The sequence below is a fragment of the Chaetodon auriga genome, chromosome 8 (genome assembly GCF_051107435.1).
Source record: "Chaetodon auriga isolate fChaAug3 chromosome 8, fChaAug3.hap1, whole genome shotgun sequence".
In the NCBI taxonomy this organism is placed as follows: domain Eukaryota; kingdom Metazoa; phylum Chordata; class Actinopteri; order Chaetodontiformes; family Chaetodontidae; genus Chaetodon; species Chaetodon auriga.
This window is the reverse complement of record NC_135081.1, coordinates 11,281,980-11,302,221: the sequence shown is the minus strand read 5'-3', so window position 1 is coordinate 11,302,221 and position 20,242 is coordinate 11,281,980. Positions and strand designations below refer to the sequence as shown.

General features: G+C 42.9%; 1 protein-coding gene across 4 annotated transcripts in view; it reads left to right on the top strand.

The window, feature by feature from the left end:
• The window catches only part of triob (trio Rho guanine nucleotide exchange factor b), a 105,473-nt gene that overhangs the window by 70,448 nt on the left and 14,783 nt on the right, over positions 1-20,242 (top strand). For all 4 annotated transcript variants that reach the window (XM_076736385.1, XM_076736384.1, XM_076736383.1 and 1 more), the window contains exons 19-37: positions 667-765; positions 894-986; positions 1,083-1,232; positions 1,360-1,474; positions 1,681-1,796; positions 2,959-3,081; positions 3,547-3,741; positions 4,183-4,298; positions 5,257-5,323; positions 5,440-5,549; positions 5,690-5,759; positions 5,972-6,061; positions 6,299-6,391; positions 6,571-6,682; positions 7,454-7,644; positions 7,872-7,973; positions 9,384-9,523; positions 9,755-9,854; positions 12,722-12,974. In XM_076736385.1, coding sequence (XP_076592500.1) covers positions 667-765; positions 894-986; positions 1,083-1,232; positions 1,360-1,474; positions 1,681-1,796; positions 2,959-3,081; positions 3,547-3,741; positions 4,183-4,298; positions 5,257-5,323; positions 5,440-5,549; positions 5,690-5,759; positions 5,972-6,061; positions 6,299-6,391; positions 6,571-6,682; positions 7,454-7,644; positions 7,872-7,973; positions 9,384-9,523; positions 9,755-9,854; positions 12,722-12,974 — 2,335 coding nt within the window. The remainder of the gene's footprint in view (positions 1-666; positions 766-893; positions 987-1,082; positions 1,233-1,359; positions 1,475-1,680; positions 1,797-2,958; positions 3,082-3,546; positions 3,742-4,182; positions 4,299-5,256; positions 5,324-5,439; positions 5,550-5,689; positions 5,760-5,971; positions 6,062-6,298; positions 6,392-6,570; positions 6,683-7,453; positions 7,645-7,871; positions 7,974-9,383; positions 9,524-9,754; positions 9,855-12,721; positions 12,975-20,242) is intronic.

Genomic DNA, 20,242 nt, shown 5'->3' with positions numbered 1-20,242 from the left:
CTTCTCTGTTTCCTTTCTCTTTTTACCATTGATTATGCAGGGTGCATTTCCTTTGAACTCTATCAGGCTTGGCTCATTTTAATGCAGGCCTGTACCTGACCTACTTCTGCGGAGCGCACATACACACACACACAAAGATGCACACTCAGAGGAAAGCTATGTTTATGATTATTGCTTGTGTGAGACTTGAATTTTAACAGGCGTGCCGTAACTGTAGTCCCTGAAACTCAAAATTGGTCCTGCGTGGCGAGAAAAGAGCGCCTGATATGGGAATGTCCTCCTTGATGCTACCCTGCAGGGGCTGCAGACACTATCAAAGGTTGCAGCAAATCCTTCATTCTTCCTTTATCTCCTTCTGTTTTCTCTCATTCTAGAGTCCAGCAAAGAAGAAAGCCTTATTCTCAGGCTGCTCAAAAATCACCAGATACTGTCCTTTTCTACCTCCCTATCTCATTTCCTCTCCTCCAGGACTCTCCAGGAGACACAGCTATAATCAGACACTCTTTTTATTTATTTAGCCTTTCCTCCACCCTCCGCCGAACTGCCCTGCAGGGCCAACAAGAAGCTGCAGACCTATTTTCAAAGCAATCATTGTAATATAGAGATTCATATACCTCTTGAATTTCATTGTTTGTTTTCTTTATCTCACCCTCACCCCCCATGCAGAAAACCCATCAGAGTGCGCTGCAGGTACAGCAGAAGGCTGAGGCCTTACTCCAGGCGAACCACTACGACATGGATATGATCAGGGACTGTGCAGAAAAGGTATCGCTCTCTTACAGTTGTACACATCTCTAAAGGAAAGCATGAATTATAATGATGCTGGTGGAGCAGTTGCTGTTTCAAAGCCGTCGTTTAAAGTCGCAAATTGATTTGTTGCCTGTGACTCGAAGGTGGCAGACCACTGGCAGCAGCTGATGCTGAAGATGGAGGACCGACTCAAGCTGGTCAATGCTTCTGTGGCCTTCTACAAGACCTCTGAACAGGTACTCGAACAGGTGTTAGATAATTTCTAACAGGAGTGAGTGAGAAAATATTTTTACAGTACTGTACTTAACTGTACTGTATCATCTGTGTCTCAGGTGTGCAGTGTGTTAGAAAGCCTGGAGCAGGAGTATAAGAGAGAAGAAGACTGGTGTGGTGGTGCTGACAAACTGGGCCCGAACAGCGAGTCAGACCACGTCACTCCTATGATCAGCAAACATCTGGAGCAAAAAGAGGCCTTTCTTAAGGTGGGGACGGACGATTTGTGAAAAGACACGTCAAGTTCCTTATTATTGGTGTGATTTCTAAGATGATTTTTGGTGTTTTATTAGTCAAAAGGTTACTGCTTTTGACCCTTGCCCTTGATACTTGCAGGCCTGTACGTTAGCCAGGCGTAATGCTGACGTCTTCTTGAAGTACCTGCACAGGAACAGTGTCAACATGCCCGGCATGTTGTCCCACGTCAAAGCCCCAGAGACTCAGGTTAAGAGTAAGTAGACTTCTCAGGAATCACCTTTATTTTTCTGTATTTTATCGTTGCAAAGATGTTCGTCATATTAGCTTATTAAACCGTTTCCGTCCACCATAAAGTTAATTCACAGAATAATACATTTGGGTGCTCAAAATGTTTTAATACAATGCTGACGCACGATAAAAAAACCCCATCTTGAATACATTTATTTTGTGTTTCATCAGATATCTTGAATGAGCTGCTGCAGAGAGAGAACAGAGTGCTCCACTTCTGGACCATGAGGAAGCGGAGGCTGGACCAGTGCCAGCAATATGTCGTGTTTGAACGCAGTGCCAAACAGGTGTGTGCCGATGACTGTGCGTCCTGTATGTCTATGTGTCCACTTGCAATATGCGCAATTTGGAGATAAATTCGAGCGGGTCGGTACATTGTATCATTCAATTCAGTGTAAGTAGAAAATAGCCTCCTCCCTGTTAGATGGTTGGCTCTTGATCGCACTGGAGCGAAATCAGCAAGTTGACTTGTGTCACGTAGCATACAGCTGCAACTTCCATCCTGACTTGTATCTGTTTTTAAGTCAAGCACTGTGTGTTTCCTTAGTAATGATACATTTCAAATATACTGGAAATGATGTAAGCCACCAGACATGTGCAACAATGACAGTCATACAGACGGCTATCATTATGTGGCCCAGTAAATCTGAACACTGCGTTTATTACAGAGCATAAGTCTCCAACCACTCATTTTTACCCCTCAAGCAGAAATGAACATTTCAACCACTTGAATCTTTATTGTTATGTTTTTCTAAGTTTTGGCAGAATAAGAGATCTGATCTAGGATGAGAGGTCAAGTCACAAGAACATTCAATAATTCTCAATCAGACAAGTCTCAGATCAGCCGTTGTTCAATGAGATGGACAGAGTTTGGATGATACTGTCATCAGTCGATCTCTGCACACTCCACACACTTGAGCACGACTGCTGGAAGCCCTTCATTTTAGGAAGCCGACGCAAACTTGAATCCACGGCACTTCAGCTCTTAACTGTCTTTGTGCAGCAGGTCTAAGGCTGTTTCAATACAAGACACTTTGCTCCCTCTTGTGGTGTTTGGATAGCACAGCGCAGGCACACAGATATGCGATTAGCCAATAAAATCAGATGACATCATCGATGTTTCTAGGACATGGCTATTCTAGGGCGATCCAGGTTTTATCCCCAAGGCCTGAATGCTTTCTGGTCTCACAGTTTGACTAGAGCAGTTCTGCCACTGCTGTTTATAAATTACACAGATATTAAAAAGAATATAAACTAAGTAGGACCTTTGGAGATTAAATGCTTGAACTGTAAGAGTAAGTAGCATTTTTTTTGTAGTTATAGGAGTTTCAAGCACAGCAGCATGTACCAGGCCTCAATATTTAGATAGTTAATAGAGGCTGTCTCAAATTGTGTGGCTAAAGTCCCTCCAGTGTAAATGTACTCACTTGTGATTGGCTGTTTCCTCAGGCCCTGGAGTGGATCCATGACACTGGGGAGTTTTACCTGTCCACACACACATCCACCGGCTCCAGCATTCATCACACACAGGAGCTGCTGAAAGAGCACGAAGACTTCCAGATCACAGCAAAGGTGCGTGTGTGTGTGTGTGTCTGTGTGTGTGTGTGTGTGTCTGTGTGTGTGTGTGTCTGTGTGTCAGAGTGTGTGTGTCTGTTTATTTGTCTGCCTATTACTGTGTAAAAGAAGGTGAGGAGGGTAGAAACTGTATGTGTGTATTTTTGTGCCTGTTGCTCTCCTTGTTGTGTTGTGTGTGTGTCTGTTTGCACAGTCCTGCACTCTGCCGTGAGGCCCATTCCCAGGGCAGCGTATTGTCCTCTTTCCTCATTGCTGTGTCACTGTTATTGTGTTAGAGAACAAGCTATTGTGTCCATCAAGCAAACACACTGATTCCTAACTCTCTCTCTCTCTCTCTCTCTCTCTCTCTCTCTCTCTCTCTCTCTCTCTCTCTCTTATCTACCTTTCCTCCACCGGCACTGCCTCTCTGTGGCCATCTCTCTTCTCTGTCTGTCCCCTCCCTAAATGTCACTCTATTGACAGCAAACTAAAGAGCGGGTAAAGCTGTTGATCCAGCTGGCGGATGGGTTTTGTGACAAGGGCCACGCCCATGCCCTGGAGATAAAGAAATGGGTGTCCTCGGTGGACAAGCGCTACAGGGACTTCTCTCTCCGCATGGACAAATACCGAACCTGCCTGGAAACGGCGCTCGGCATTTCTTCTGACTCCAACAAGGCTGTGAGTGGACACTATTGATAAAAATCCAAAGAAGACAGATATCAGATCTATTCTTCCTAATGTGTTTCGACAGACTTTGTTCACATGCTTTATGCTAAATCCTTGGGTTGATGCTGTATGATGACAGACCACAGAGAGATACCGCCATTGATACAGTATATGTCTGACGGGCTAAAGTAAAAGGGATATAACCTTGGCCTCTAGCCTTTTCAGTCTTTTATGTGATGAATTTAATCATACAAACTACGACAGGCTTTCATATTATTATAGTTTCCTGAGTAGGAGCTTTCGTTAGGTGGCCAGATGTTGGACCACTGCATATTCCTCTTTAAACTCCATCTCCCAAGAGAGAAAACAAATACATCATACATTGGTGTGTTGACTGGTGAATGACCACCAAGCCTTTCATGCGCAACATAAAACCCACTGTCTCCTTTTTAGAGTAAAGAGCTGCAATTGGACATCATCCCAGCCAGTGCTCCAGGGTCAGAGGTCAAGCTGAGGGATGCTGCTCATGAACTCAACGAGGAGAAGAGAAAGTCAGCGCGAAGGAAAGAGTGAGTGCAACAGCCATTTTCCTGGCACGCTCTCCCCGATCACCACCTGATGCTCAGCATCACAGGTTTCCTCCACAGGCCTGGAAAAATGCCTGGATGAATGTCAGTAATTTCCTGCAAACATGAAAAAAATTATTTTTCAGTTCCATTAGCATTTTATAGCTGCAGCCAGGCTTTCATGTCAAATTGTGATAATGTGGAGTTTAATGTCAAATTACCCCGAGAACATGAGCACATCACAGTGAACGCTAAAATCTTTGAATCCAATCAAGTGTGTAAGCAAATGGAGAATTGATGGTGTGTGTGTGTGTGTGTGTGTGTGTGTGAGAGAGAGAGATGATGCAGAGCAGTAATGTGTCTTATGAGCATTTGTCTCAAAATGTTTCAGTGTTCATGATGCTGTAAAGCATATCTGTGATCATTGGTTTTAAATGGTTTATGGGGGATTCATACAGGAGATTAGCCCATGAGCAGCCTGTACATTACACAACATATGTTCACATGTGAGCCGTAATGGGTCATAATGCATCCACATACAGCAATAGTACTATACATACGCAATCTATGCCCAGAAGATATATTTTAGCAGAGGATTTGCTTGGGACGAATTTAGAGCAGTGAACAGGCGTCCAAAATAGTATCTCATACCATCTGAACAGCAGACTGTGACTGTAGGTAAAAATATGAAAGTCACAGTCTCTTTGCACTGATATTTTGTCTGTGATATTAATACATAGAGATTTTCCTTTTATGTGGATTGGCTTATTTAACTCAATACTTGCTGACATTATAAGGATATTATTTAGAATAAACGAACATTAAACCTGTAAGAACTGATTTTAAAACCAGCTCCTCTTGTCTGTGATGTTGTCTAACCTTTCTTTTCTTATTCATATTTGGTCAACTACAGCATCTGAACACATTCATCAGTGTCCTTGTGCATGTCACGTCCTTTCAGATTTATAATGGCTGAGCTGATTCAAACTGAGAAAGCCTACGTCAGAGACCTGCGGGAGTGTATGGATGTAAGTATTGCAACAATCACACAGATACTCATTTACCTTTAAAAAGAAGTTTTCTGACTTACAGTGAATTGACTCAGAGAGATTTCTGGGTTTTTAATGAATTATGCTTTGTGCAGACATACCTGTGGGAAATGACCAGTGGTGTGGAGGAGATCCCTCCAGGCATTGTCAACAAGGAGCACATCATCTTTGGGAACATGCAGGACCTCTACGAGTTTCATCACAAGTCAGTGGAGCAGTGATCTGCTGTGGCATTCTGTTACTCAGCACCAGTTTAAAACCACATGTTTCAAGTAGTGAAGATACAAAATTTGTTCCTCAGCTTCTGGTTGCTGGCCTTTTAAATCTTTCTCTGTCTCTGTGCAGTATCTTCCTGAAGGAGTTGGAGAAATATGAGCAGCTTCCAGAGGATGTTGGCCATTGTTTTGTGACCTGGGTGAGAGATCTGCGAGTTTGGGTTTTATCTGTATTTGAGCTGTACAACACTGTACCAGTATTGTTTCAGGTTTTTTGTCTACATGAGTAGGTCCATATTAAGTTCAAACACCTATTTTTTTCCTAAACCATTTTCTCCTGAAGTCGTTGTGAAGTATCCAAGACTCTTGATATCTTGTGAGTAAAGTTACTGGTTTTGTTTCTCCCACTCAGGCTGATAAGTTCCAGATGTATGTGAACTACTGTAAGAACAAGCCCGACTCCACTCAGCTCATCCTGGAACACGCTGGACCCTACTTTGATGTAAGTTACTACGAAATGCGTCTGATGTGAGATATTAGAGTCAGGATGAGTGTGTTTTACATTTTGTGGTCTATACACTGCCTCCTGGACTTTGGTCTCCAGGGAGGTTATATTTGGTGTGACATTGGCATCGTTTTTTGTTGTTGTTGTTGTTGTTGTTGTTGTTGTTTAGTTCTCAAGGTTTCCCTTGGCACAACATGAGTAAGACGTGTGTCTGTTTCCTTCTTTGATTTCTAGGAAATCCAGCAAAGACATCGCCTTGCCAACTCCATCTCCTCTTACCTGATTAAACCAGTCCAGAGAATCACTAAATACCAGCTCCTTCTCAAGGTACAGCATGCTCTTACAGAAATATAAAAGGGAAGATATCCGCTCTGGTGTCAGTCACTTTTTGCAAGCATAAAAAGAAAAAAATGCATACAGTTGGAACTTAAACCCTTTAACAAAATCATGAATGCGTCCTTTGCTTCTTCATTTAAAAGTCACTGTGTGTGTGTCTCTTGCTGTAGGAGCTGTTGACATGCTGTGAGGAAGGTAAAGGCGAGATCAAGGATGGTCTTGAAGTGATGCTCAGTGTCCCAAAGAAAGCCAATGATGCCATGCACCTCTCAATGCTGGATGGTGGGTATACACACACACACACACACACACACACACACACACACACACACACACACACAAAACACTTCTGGCCATTATTCAACACTATAACTCAGGAACAGCAGGGGTGACTGTGACCATGTTTAAGATTTGGTCATATACTGAATTGGTTGAAGATGTGTTTGAAGCACTTTTTACTGTCTCTGGCTTCTTTGCACCAACCTCCATATTTGAAGCATTGTCGTCACCAGAAGCTCATTGGTTCAGCTGATATTGAGCTTCAGATGATGAAGCACTCTATCAGTCCTCTGTGCTCGTCTGGAAAAATAGTCTCTAAGTGAAAACGGCTTGTTTGTCATTGGAAAAGTTATTCACCGGAATCATACATGTCAACATAGTGATGACTGCCATTTCACCAAAATATGAACTTTATTACATTCCTTCAAAGTCTTCACTGCACATATTATATTATTCTGGACAGATATGGATGTAAATGCAACTTGACTGTCTGACAGAGGTATACAGCAGTGACTCCGGTTTAATAGTCAACTGTACAAGTGCTCACTGAATGTGTTCTCAGTGCCTGATGTTTTCTATTCATTCAATATTCAATTTGTGAATAGAATCACGACACTCCCTTGCAATTCATTCAGCACAAATTATTCAGCTGTGACTCAGCAGCAGTAACTTCGTTCATCTCCATTTACCACCCACCAAGATGTTTGTACATACTGTACACACCTGCAAACACCCATGAACTGCTCTTTTCCTCCTCTCCCTTCACTGCCTCAGGCTTTGATGGTAACATCGACTCGCAGGGGGAGTTGATACTCCAGGAGTCGTTCCAGGTGTGGGATCCCAAGACTCTGATCCGGAAGGGTCGCGACCGGCACCTCTTCCTCTTCGAGATGTCCCTGGTCTTCAGCAAAGAAGTCAAAGACTCCAACGGGCGCAGCAAGTACCTGTACAAGAGCAAGCTCTTTGTAAGTAATGTAGTGTTTTACCAGACTGTATTATATCTTTTTTTTCTGCCAATTACAACATCTGAGAAGTCAATCCAGATGTGTTGTGAAACGTCATCTATGGATGCATAATGTTAAAGGCACATGAAGTCACCAGAGTATAGTTGTTATTGTCATTATACTTGTACATTTCTGTGTATTAATTGCGAGAGCAAGCAAATTTGCTGACATGTTATTCACCTCCTCAGACATCAGAGCTCGGAGTGACAGAACACGTGGAGGGAGATCCTTGTAAGTTCGCCCTGTGGGTGGGCAGGACCCCGACCTCGGACAACAAGATCGTCCTCAAGGTATCAAGATATTGATTCGAACGGAGGAGGCAAAGGAGCAATGAGCAAGGAGAAAAATAAGCAATAAACAGGGGAAATGTTGCTTAAAATATCTAAAATTATTTGTCAACAGAACAGGAAAATGTCAGATAATTAAAAGTAGTGTGGATAGACTTCTGGAAATTCTAGTTTCAAGCATCAAAATCATTACTCAAACCCGAAATCTTGTTAGTTATAACGTCTTGTTTAGGGACCAAAAAGCTTGAAAGTAGTGCAGTGCTCCAACATAAAACTGCGTGGTACGAAGATATACCTTGTCAAACAAAACAAGCATTTAATGCCTTGATTTTAGATATTTCATCTCTCTCAGATATTGTTTTTTGCACCATATTTACCTTCATACTTTAACATTCTTCCCTTTCACAACAGTGATATAAATGGTCAAACTAAAGCTGAGAACCAAAAATATCTGTAGCTTCACGAGGAGTGTCAGTTCTACTTCCGGCACTGAATCTATTTGTGAAATAGACCCCCATATGATTCCCCATCTGCGGGAGCGGTCAAGTTGTTCACACATAAAGAAGAGAAGTCACTCCATATCTGTAGTCCACCCCCACCAAATCCTACATAGTTCCCTCTGTTCAGCCAAGAAAGTTCACTCCCTGTAGGGGGCTGGAGTGTTACTTTCAGCTACTTATTCACTCATCACACAAACACATTAGCATAGCAGTTGATGGGTCATAATCCAGACTCACAAGCAACTTGATAGTTCTCGCGCAGTGAGTCAGAAGCAATGTTCTATGCAGGGTGCAGATATGTTTGTTTTCGAGGCTGACAGAGGGAAAGACTGAAACTTTGTACGTGTTACGACTTGTGCTGCACAGCTATCTCCTTCATTGCATAACTTCTGATGACCATCCTAATCTGTGTTTTATGTAACACGGTGCCACAGCAGCCTTGGTGCTGCTCGTTGCTAAGTGAAGGAGGAAGAGAAGACACGCACGAGGGTAGTCATGCACAACGCCGTGTCGCATTGGCTCAGTGACGTAAATAAAGAGGCTGGCGCTAAATATCCATATTTCTCTCTGTGGAGCCCTAAGTGGAGTTTAGGAGACTCCATTGTCGTCATTTCACACTGCGTCTGAATATGGATGTGTGACTCAAGTACGAGATTGCAGGGATCAAAGCACTCATGTGGGATCAAACACAACTATATAATTGCTAAATTAAACCTGATACTGTGTTATGGGTCAACAATTCATTCATACAGGCGAAGTGAACAGAGCTTTCATTTTTCTCTGCTGTTCACAACAGTTCTGTATGTGAAAAGGCAGAAAGGAAACACCTGACTGCACTGCTGACCTAACAGCTGCGCACACTCCAACCTGTCCGTCCAACCTTTATCTGACTCGATCCTGTGCCGTTTCCCAGGCTTCAAGTATTGAAAACAAGCAGGACTGGATCAAACACATTCGGGAGGTCATCCAGGAGCGAACTGTCCACCTGCGTGGAGCTCTGAAGGAGCCCATCCACATCCCTAAAGCCACTACCGCTAAACATAAAGGCAGACGGTAAGCAACAGTGTACTACCCTCAACTAATAAATATATATTATAATAATAAATAATAAATGATTTTATATATGCAACAGTAGTACATTGTAAATCTATTTATGTCACTTTTACAGTAAAGAGTCCAGGCTGTTACACTCCATCAAGCCAATAACCAATATTTCTAGTAAATTGTAATTATTATTGATAACAGTAATAATGGAATGATTGGAATGATCATGTTTACCTGCAGGGACGGAGAGGAGCTGGACAGCCAGGGAGACGCCAGCAGCCAACCAGATACCATCTCCATCGCCTCACGCACATCCCAGAACACACTGGACAGTGATAAGGTAGGAACACACACACACACACACAATCTTCAGGCGTTCCTCTTCCCCCAAATGTACCAGTCAGCACTTTAGAGATACCCATAATGACAGTTTTTCAGTCTTATTTTATTTTTTCATTCCCCTTAACATCCCACATTACTCCGTTCATTCAGTCAGTACGTAGCCTGTCTGTCATTGGTCGATATCGCGCTATGATCGTTGGAAGCTGCAAACTGGTTAGATGCATGCAACTCAAAAGTGCTTGATTGTGTGAGGGGGAAGGAACAGTCCATCTGACAGAGCTTCAAAGCTGTGCGTGCATGCATGCGTGCGTGCGTGCGTGCGTGCGTGCGTGCGTGAGAGAGAGAGAGAATCTTAGCTCACTGGGAACGGGGACAGTGGGCTGTGGTTATATCTGGTAATAGCACCACAGAAGGCCTGTCCTCCTACGCTCAGTATGAGCAACTGTAAAGCTAACACACACACATCAGCACACGTAGATAGAAAATATTCCCACACTTTAACGTGATTGTAATTAAAAACTGTAGCCGTGGACTCTTACATGGGGTCATTATTTTCACACTTGAATTGGACTTTTCCCAGCTCGGCCTCGTACGCTTCAAGTAAAGAAGGCGAGCACAGTGCGTTCACTGTCGCTGTCAGCTGCGAGCGCAAAGCTCGGCTCTGTGGACGTTTCATGTAACATAAAACTGAACTGCACAGGTGGGGAGGTGAGCAGTGTGTGTTCATGAATTAATCAGTCATTGTTCCCTCAGTTAAGGACGTGCTCCCGTGCATCAACATTCAAAACACACAGTAACACGTGCAAATAGAAAATCTGTGTCTCAGCCTCACTTTTTTGAATGCCCCTCTCTATGTCCCTCTCTGTGAGGACCCTCTGTGAGACCTCTCATTCAAGAGGCAGTGCCAGTGACAGTGGTGTGTTTGTGTTAGTGTGTGTGCGTGTCTCTGCTTTAGTGACTGACTTGTGTGTCAGCAGCTTCAGCCTCCCACGCTCTCTTCACAGAGGATGCTCGTCTGTATGCCAGACAGGAGAGCGCGGTTTTAAGTCCTCGCAGCCATCGATCTCATACTTTGCTTCAAACAGAAACATTCAGGCAGACCGCTGTGTTTTTTTCCTCTAATTTTCGGGTACATTTTTTGTTGATGAATGGACACTAATGAGCTAGACTGTGGCAACATTTGTTTAAAGGCAAGGATGGATTAACTGCTCCGCTCCGGGGAAGAGACACACAACAGGGAATCATTTAACCTTCAGTAGTCTGATTGTAAGCACCCACAGAGGAGCGCTGTTGACGACAGCAACTTTTCTTCCGGCCTTTGGATGTTCTGATGGATCAGGATTGTAATTATCTGGGACTGTTGTTCCCAGGAGAAATATCCCATATAAAGTGAAATAAATTCTACTGTTTTTTTTTTGCAGACAGCTTATGCTTATCTAGTGGGCATCTATTCATTGTGATTCAAGACCATTTTAGTGGATTGCTGTAGAAATCAGAGAGCTGTAGAGTTTTCTAGCTCTATGGGATTTCTCTTGCAATGAGGGAGTGGAAAACAATGGAGAGGCTGGATGACAGGAGCTCGCATCCCATTTCTCAGCTCCTCAGCTCTTTGGCTTTACCACACTATCAAAGGGTATGTTGCAAATAATGTGCTTTGCAGTATTTAGAAAATGAAAAAGCACTGTGGTGACATTTACACATTTTTGAAACGATTAACGCAGCAGTCTGTTTCAGTGGTAAAGAACACAAGGAATATGCAAACGGAATAAATTTCAACACTGTAAATAAGGAACAGATGTTCAATTTGAGCAGCTGTAAACCTTTGAAAGCATGAAATGTGTGAATGATTTTAGTCTGCTGGGTGTGTGCCGGTTATAAACTGTGTGACTAATAGTATTACTTGTGCATAAGACTGCTGCTAAGTCATATTTAATATAAGTGCTCAGAAGCTGATGATCATTTAAGGTTTTAAAGCTCAAAATTCTTTGCTATAAACATGCTAATCTTAACATGCGTTACAGGAACTGAAAATACTGTCTTATCGTAAAAATACAGGCTCCAAGTTGCAAACTTTTTGCAAACAATTCTCCCAATCGGAAACAATGCTCTTCTGTTTCATATTTGTACAGTGAGAGAATGTGTGCACCCTCTGGTGTGCTGTTACTGTGCATGTCTTTCACCTGTGAGCACAGTCGCATTTTCAGTCACGTGCAGAACTGAGATAGCTTTGACAATAACCGGTGAGCAAACCTTGTTCCACCTCTAACATTGCCTTTCTTTTCATACACAGCAGATGACCGGAGTCAGAGCGTCAGAGTGATGTTTTGTTCTCTTGTGCTAGAATGAGTCACCACTGATCAGCGCGTGTACACGTTTACTGTACTGTGCTGCTCGAGCACGTGTGCTGTTAGCAAAGGATGTTTTGAGGGAATTGCTGTATTTACTTTTTGTTCCGAGAGCTATTAGTTGAATTTAGTGATGTCAGAAGTGAATTTACTGAATCATCACGCCATCAGTTTACAGTATCAGGTACTTCTGCGGTAGTATCTTGACTTTTTGAAATATCTGTAGCAAGATTATTCAAATGCAGGAGAAATGATGAATTTGGATTAAATCAGATTGAATTAATTGATGCCAGTCTTTCCAACACTATATATAGTAGCGCACTTAGAGACACAACACAGCAAACACAACAATGGTTTATCACTACCCACATGCTAACTGTATTTAGATTCACATTATTTTGTTTTATGACTTGTTGGGTAGAATTTATTCTCACAGAGTGTCCTGTGGAGACTGCATTCATTTGTTGAAAGATGAGCATCCATTTTGACTGGCATCGCTTCTGTCCCTCTTCCACTTCAGCTGTCCGGTGGCTGTGAGTTGACGGTGGTGATCCATGACTTTGTGGCCAGTAATGGAAGCAGCAGCGGGGAGCTGACGGTGCGCCGAGGCCAGACTGTGGAGGTCCTGGAGCGGCTCCACGATAAGCCTGACTGGTGCCTGGTGCGGACCACAGACCGCTCTCCGGCCCAGGAGGGCATCGTGCCCTGCTCCATGCTCTGCATCGCTCACTCCAGGTCCTCCATGGAGATGGAGGGGCTCTTCAACCACAAAGGTAGGAGAAGAGCGTTTCCTTCGATTTTCACATTGGCAGGTGGACTGGAAGTTATTTTCTCACATTGAGGCACATCTGGATGCTTGAGAACATTAGAAAAGCTGTTTGGATGCATTTCATGATTGGAAACAGCGAAGGTGGTGTGCAGAATCTTGTTATCTCACCCAACAACTGCTTGTCACGTCCAGGCACATATGGACACATGAAACATTTGGCAAAGCGAATAGGATGTATTTCTTGTTTGCAAACAGAGCATTGGTGACTTGCAAAACCTTCAAACCACTTCTCACCAAACAGCTGCTTGGGGAAGCACGCACAAGTATTTCTAGGTGTTGCTATGCAACTGTAGAAAGCCTGCTTGAAGCACAGCTCTCTTTTAATTATCCTCAAATAATGTCAGCCTTTGAATTCCCAGCACTGTTAACATCCACAGATCTTATTACTGTCAGAAACCCGTACTTTGTCTTAAACATGCAGCAGCATGCACCTCCAATGTAACAAATGTAAAATCTTAAACGGCCTTCTATCCTGGAAGATATGATGTCAGAATCTGCATCTGTCGTCGTGCCTGAAGGGTCTTATGAAGACGAGTCATTAATGAGCTTCCCAAGGTTATTTCCACAGTGTGTGTGTGTGTGTGTGTGTGTGTGTGTGTGTGTGTGTGTGTGTGTGTGTGTGTGTGTGTGTGTGTGTGTGAGTGTGTGTGTGTGTGTGTGTTTGTGTGTGTGTTTGTGTGTGTGTGTGAGTGTGCAGCTCTGGTTACAGTAACAAAAATATTGCTGAATCATGTCCTGCCAGAAAATTAATGTCATCATGATTGCCACCAGATTATTGGTAGAAATGTTGACATTTTAGTTGAGTTAATGACAACATGTACACATGATTCATTTTATATCCCCCACAGATGAATATTGATACAGGGCCTGTTTGGTCTTAGTATCCAATACAAAGTATTTTTCTTGATAAGAGTAATGCTTTGCAGTGACTTTTATACTAGCATCATTAAAGTCAAATCTCCCTGAGCATGTTTTTGGTTCAAGCTCTCTGATAAATCCCAAGCAGCTGGCTCAGGTGGCTGCTTGCTATTCCTGTAGTGGTGGTTGTTTCTCTATCCAGTAGGTGCGGGTCACACCAGCCCTTCCTGCTACCTAGTTCCATATTCTTGTGAACTGTTTGGGATCTGCTACGCTGATGGTGATTGATTCCTTCATTGTTTTCCATTCTGACCAGCACTTCACGCTCACTGAGTCAGAGCTGATTGCAGATTTCATGATGTTTTATCTCACCTGGGCCATGTAAGGTATTGATGTTTATCTTGTCTCAAATTCCACATAGGTGGACAAATGGATACGGTGTGGACTATATTTGCCTATACTATACATACATACTGTATATTTATATATTTTTCTAGGACATTATAACCACTGCTAAAGTTCTCAACTAGGAACAGACATAACAGACGGAGGAGAGCGAGAGGAAAAAACTGAGAGCTGACCCTCATTTGACACTGAGTTATGAGCTGCCGTCATCACATCTGAGCAGAAGTTTCTGCCTGTGCCTTTCCCTCTTTAATCTGAGAGTGGGTGAGAGCTGTACTGCTTGTTTCTATGGTAATATAGCATACAAATATTTTGCCGGCAGCCTCTTTATGTGAGAAAGGTCTGCGTTTGTGTTTAAAATTACAGGATACACGGTCTGTACATACAGGAACTCACAACTCTGGAATTAGCTGAATGCTTTAAACCAGTGCTGGAAGAGAGGCAGAATTTCCCAACTACTTATTTAACGCTTTTAACTGCAGTGTCACTGTTTCTCTTGTCTGTTTGCTCTCCGAGGCTCTTGTTTTTATCTGGCTTTCCTCGGCTGCGCCTCACCCGCCCTCACTGTGTGTATCTGTGTGTTTGGGTGGTCAGAAACAGTGATGAAAAGGAGCTTCTCACTGCAGGGGTTGCTGTGGTCCAAAAAGGCTGTTGCTGAGGAGGAGGAGGAGGACGAGGTTGACAAAAAATACCCGTCTTTGCTACCTTGTCAGCCTTTTGTGTTCACCGACCAACCATGTAGGCCACTTTGTCCAAAGTTTCACAAGGGTGACGGTTTAGGGGATTAGTATTTTCTGAGAAATGTCCCCCTCATGCTGTGTCTCACAGCGAGGAGTAATTAACTGCTGGAGGTCAGTGTCTGTGTCTGGAATAAACACAGTCGAATGAAATGGTTCACATCCAGCAGGATTAGGTTGCAAAGTGTATGGAACAGCTGGTTGTCTGCTCTGATTGTAGGATGTTTCAATGTGAAGTTCACATCTATACTGTGTGTTCAGTGTGTGTGTGCATTTTCTCAATGTTTAATCAATTCCCGTGTTGCTCAGCTAGCTGCTGAAACCTGTGCGAGCCTACACACTCCTGTTAAATCACATTTAGAGCACTTTTACCTACATGCTAATCACGTTTCTCAGTTTGATTACTGGAATTCCCCGTTTACCAAAACATGCCGGTTGACTCTGGGTCTAAAATAAACACAAAGGCAGACACTTAATGACAGTGTTATTGATAAATGAGCTCAGTGAGGAGCTGAGAGTAAATGCGGGCCGTGTATGTACAAGCATGTGCGTGTTCGTACAGGAAAGAGTGTGTTTAGAGCCCAGGGAAGCACACATACACAAACACATACTCACACCAAACAGGGAGATCTTTGTGCATCCAGCCAGTGTGCCAGGTGAAGTGAAGATGTAGGAAAACAGAGCTAATATTGAATATATTTAGTAGTTACAAAACCGCCTTTGAAAACCCCCAATGGAGATTCTGAATGGTAGAAAAATCTGAAATTTGTAAGCGACCGGTGAACATGACAGATTTCTTTCACTGAGCATTTAGCTTTTCACTTGTCTTGGATTTCATAACCGAGTCTATATTTGTTCCAAGCATACTGCACGTCTTGTGTGCATCCTAATGCCTGTAAAATATGCACCCACCCACATAAACTGAGTGGGTGCTTCTACAAAGGGTAATACGGTAGATGTGCTGCATGTTTACAGACATCCCCCCGGAGCGGGAGAGGCACAGTGGAGGCTTGCCCAATATCCTCACAGCAGCCCACTCGCAAGAGAGGGAGGGAAGGAGCTACAAAGAGCAAGCAAGCAAGAGAGAGAGAGAGAGAGAAAACATCCTACTCTCTAATGCTGCATTTGACTTTTTCTTTTTCCTCACACTGGACTTCACACGTTCTCTCCCTGGAGTTTCAGCGACATACGTACTGCAGAATTAGTTTTCCTCTAACGACAGGGGCTTAGGTTTTCCGCTGTCGTACTTGTGAAGATGCTGTGAGGGAATATTTCACGTCACAATCTCAGAGGGCTGATATATGGCTGACATGGCCCATGGAATCGATTCTTTAGTGTCTCTAAACCCATTTTGCTCCATGGATTCTACCCACAGAGGAAACTCAGACAACTGCAAGTTCTGGCTGCTGGACCTGGGTAGGTGTCCTCCATCATGTGTAACACATGAGGAGGATGCAAGTTTTTTTACTCTTGTGCTTATGTAAACATACAATATTTCTGCGTTGTGGTAGGTTTTGCCCGATAAAACACTTGTTCTGTTGTGAATTGAGTTAAAATTCTTCTTTTTTGTTGTGATGTAGAGATAGAGCTGGAATTTCTACCTTTTAATGCTATACAGTGGAAAGATGACATAAGTGACTCCGGTTTGGTCTTATTGTTTGTTCATCTGGTCATGGTTTACGATGTAAAGACAATGTAGTGATACAATCGGAGTGAGGCTGGACTGTGTGATATAAAGATTTTTGCTCAAGGCACACAGATCAAAAAGTTTGATTACAAATATAATTACTGCGCAAGAAACAGCAACAGTTCTACAGTTTTTTCTTTTTTGGCCACTCGTCTTTGTTTGTTCTGTATTCTACATTTTCAATTTGGTTTAACGCAGAGGGCATTCACTAATCAAGTGTGGATTATGTTGCGGCATTATGGCAGTGAAAGTAATTTGGCGAATGCGCTGTGATGTGATGAGATATTAAATCTGCTGAAATCACATTGATAAGATTATATCTTTGTACCTATCTGTGTGCTGGTCAGGCTGGTGCTGCACAGATGGGCAGAGGGTGTTATTGTAGACCCCAGGGGGAGAAGAAAATACTGAGGTCAAGTAGAATAGAACAGGAAAATGAAGAGCTTCGCACATCCCCATCCTTTTTTGGTTCAATATCTTCACAGTTGTCAGCTGTCTAATATACAGTCTAATAAAGCCTTAAACACCATAATATCAGGTTAGTGTAGTGCAGTGTTTCTCAATTCCAGTCCACGGGCCCCCCTGCCCTGCATGTTTTCGATGTTTCCCTCCTCCACCACACCTGATTCAAATGATCGGCTCGTCATCAAGCTCTGCAGTGGCTTGATAACGAGCCACTCATTTGAATCGGAGCAGGAAATATCTAAAACATGCAGGGCAGGGGGGCCCGAGGACCGGAATTGAGAAACACTGGTGTAGTGGATGGTCTCTAAACTCTCCCACATCTCCCATCGCAACTCCACACCCTCCCTAACTATGGCTGTTGGTGGCAAGCCCTCTCCAGCATTGTCCACATTTTTACAGATCAGCTAGCCAAACCCCCTGAGGCTTCCCCACATGCTGCAGCTCCACCCCTAAAAGCTTGTGTCCCACCACGCTGACCAATATTTGTGTGCGCCTGTGTTTTTGTATCACTTGTTCTGGGGAAGATAAGACCACACGAAAGACGCTCCCCTGGTGACACCTCTGGAATCCCTGGCATGCTTCTGTGGGGCAGCGCAGACTTTCTGGATCACTCCCCTCCCTCCTATTCTGAGACCAGGGCACACACAGTTGTAAATCTAGCTTGTTCTTTGCAGTTGCATGAATGAGCAGTGACTGAGTTATGATAGGGTGTCGGTAGATAAATTGGGAAACACTCGAAGATGCAGTGGAGAGCATTTAGTGGACTCTTGGCGGGTTTCAGGAGGACCAGTTAAACTGAGAGGATGTTATTATGACGATATTGAATACAAATCTGATTTTGCTGTTGTATGTTCAGTATCAGTGCTAACTGTTGTATGTTTTAGCAGGTGGAGGCAGTCTATTTTTTTGAACTTTTAATGTCCATCCATGCATGTTAAATACAGTAAATCTACGTACTATCCATGCATGAATGTGCATTTACTGTGTACACACAAGCAATTCGTGTATCCTGTGCCAAAACACTAATGCTACATGAAGATATACAAGTGTATGACCCCAGTAATCAACACAGTCATCTCAGCAGTATGATGCTCTAATGAGTCTACTGAGGAATTAACCAGGAAGTGAATGAGATGCCTTGGATCCAGAATTGCTCCGGAGACAGAGACACCGGTTTACTAATTGAGTCAGGATAACGATTTTACCAAAGATTGACAAATATATTAGTACATGTTTTAAAAGCCCAAACTGGAAAATGATGTTGACTATAATAAAAATGAGACATTTCTTCTTATAGCCACAGTAAATGTATAGAGGAGATGCATAAATTATTATTGATACGCTTTTGGGACATTAAGTTTAGTCTCTTGCAGCTTTAGGGAAATCACCAGCAAATGAAATCTTTTGTATGTAGCCTACTACCAATATATGCAATATATATGTAATTAAATATTACATTTATGAATTCTGCATTTGTGATTATAAGCTTACCAGATGGGAGTGATGGGACTGGATGTCATTCCCAGTTGCCACCTTTGTTTTCATCCCAGGAATGAAAACGCTACCATGAAATCGTCCAGTATGCATGTATAACTGGAGGAAATGTTTACCCAGGGAGCACAGCATCCAAACAAACCAAATAATCCATTTAAGAACTCATGAAGCCTCTTGGATGAGTCGTGATACATCTTAAAGTCTGCTGTTTCAGTCCAGAGGATTATTCATTTTGTCTTCATGTATTTTTTGCTGCGGCAGGATTTAAGACTCTTTAAGAATCATGTCTTACTAAATTATTTCCCAAATGTGACCCTTGATATAAAGATTATTACCTGAGGAGGGTAAACTCTTAGCTAGAGTCGCCCCCGCAAACAAACTGCGTCCCCCGTTTTTGTTTCCCATGAGCTCAAGCCTGACCAGCTGCTCCTGAGGTGTCTCCGCAATGAAAGACGCCCTGTGGGGCAAAGGGCAAAGGTCATGCCCTCTGTGTGTGTGTCTGCGTGTCTCAGGGGTTATTTTCTACTGAGGAGGAATGTGTCAAGGCTGCTGACCCCATGTTTCATCCATTTGCACCCCTGTAAGCGCGACCTCTGCAGTCTGATCAGAGCATGTTGATAGCGCCGGATGCTTATCTAACTGTCAATGTGTGAATTTTAGTCATCATACATAAAGGACAGAAGGGAAATTTCTTCATATTTTTTGCAGCATCACATTATCCACAGTTCAGTTATGACTGAATCTGTCCTTTATATTTATACACATTTACTAATAGCTCTGAATTTCTAGATTCGTCACTAGTGAGGCTTATCCTCTGCTTATTTGTAATTTATTGATTTCTAATATTGACAACTTAATGGGGCAGTATTCCATTACAATACAAGGTAATGCTCTCAGTTTTACATTTTGTGTGTATTAGAATGACATTTAAAGGGATAAAAATAATTGTTTCTCACATGAAACTCAACCTGGTGTGAATTGACAGCATCAACTATTTGCCTGCCTCACTGGGCCTGCAGCCTGTGATGTATGAGCTGAGGCATGCTTGCTAACAGCATGCTTACATGTTAGGTTGTGACCCTAGATTGTCTCTGGTCTGTTTGCTCTGTCCTGACTCCTGTGTTTCCAAGTTTCCACCTAAGTGATACATTATGTATGCAAGTAGGTGTGTGCTGTAGGCCGTTGGTGTTGTTTGTCAGTTGTAATAAAACAGAAAGGGGCCTGGTTTACTTTAGAAAACAACAGTTTTGTGATGCTCAAGTGTCTATTTCCAGTTATTCAGCCAAAATGTTCAGGACTTGAAAACCCTATGACTTCAAATACCCCGTCAGCACCTGTACTTTCTGCTTTTAGTATGAATAATACAACAAATGTGCTGCTGTTATCTGCTGAAGTAACAACATACAGCACTCTTAAAGGAAAGTTTCAATAGTCCTTAGAGACCAACAATAGTAAATGCGAAGGTATTCTGTGTCATCAGAGTACTTAAATAGGCTCCATGTTTGTACCCATGACTAAAACTTTCCAGGGCAGTATCGTAACGAGCAGTTGTGACTCTGGTTTTCA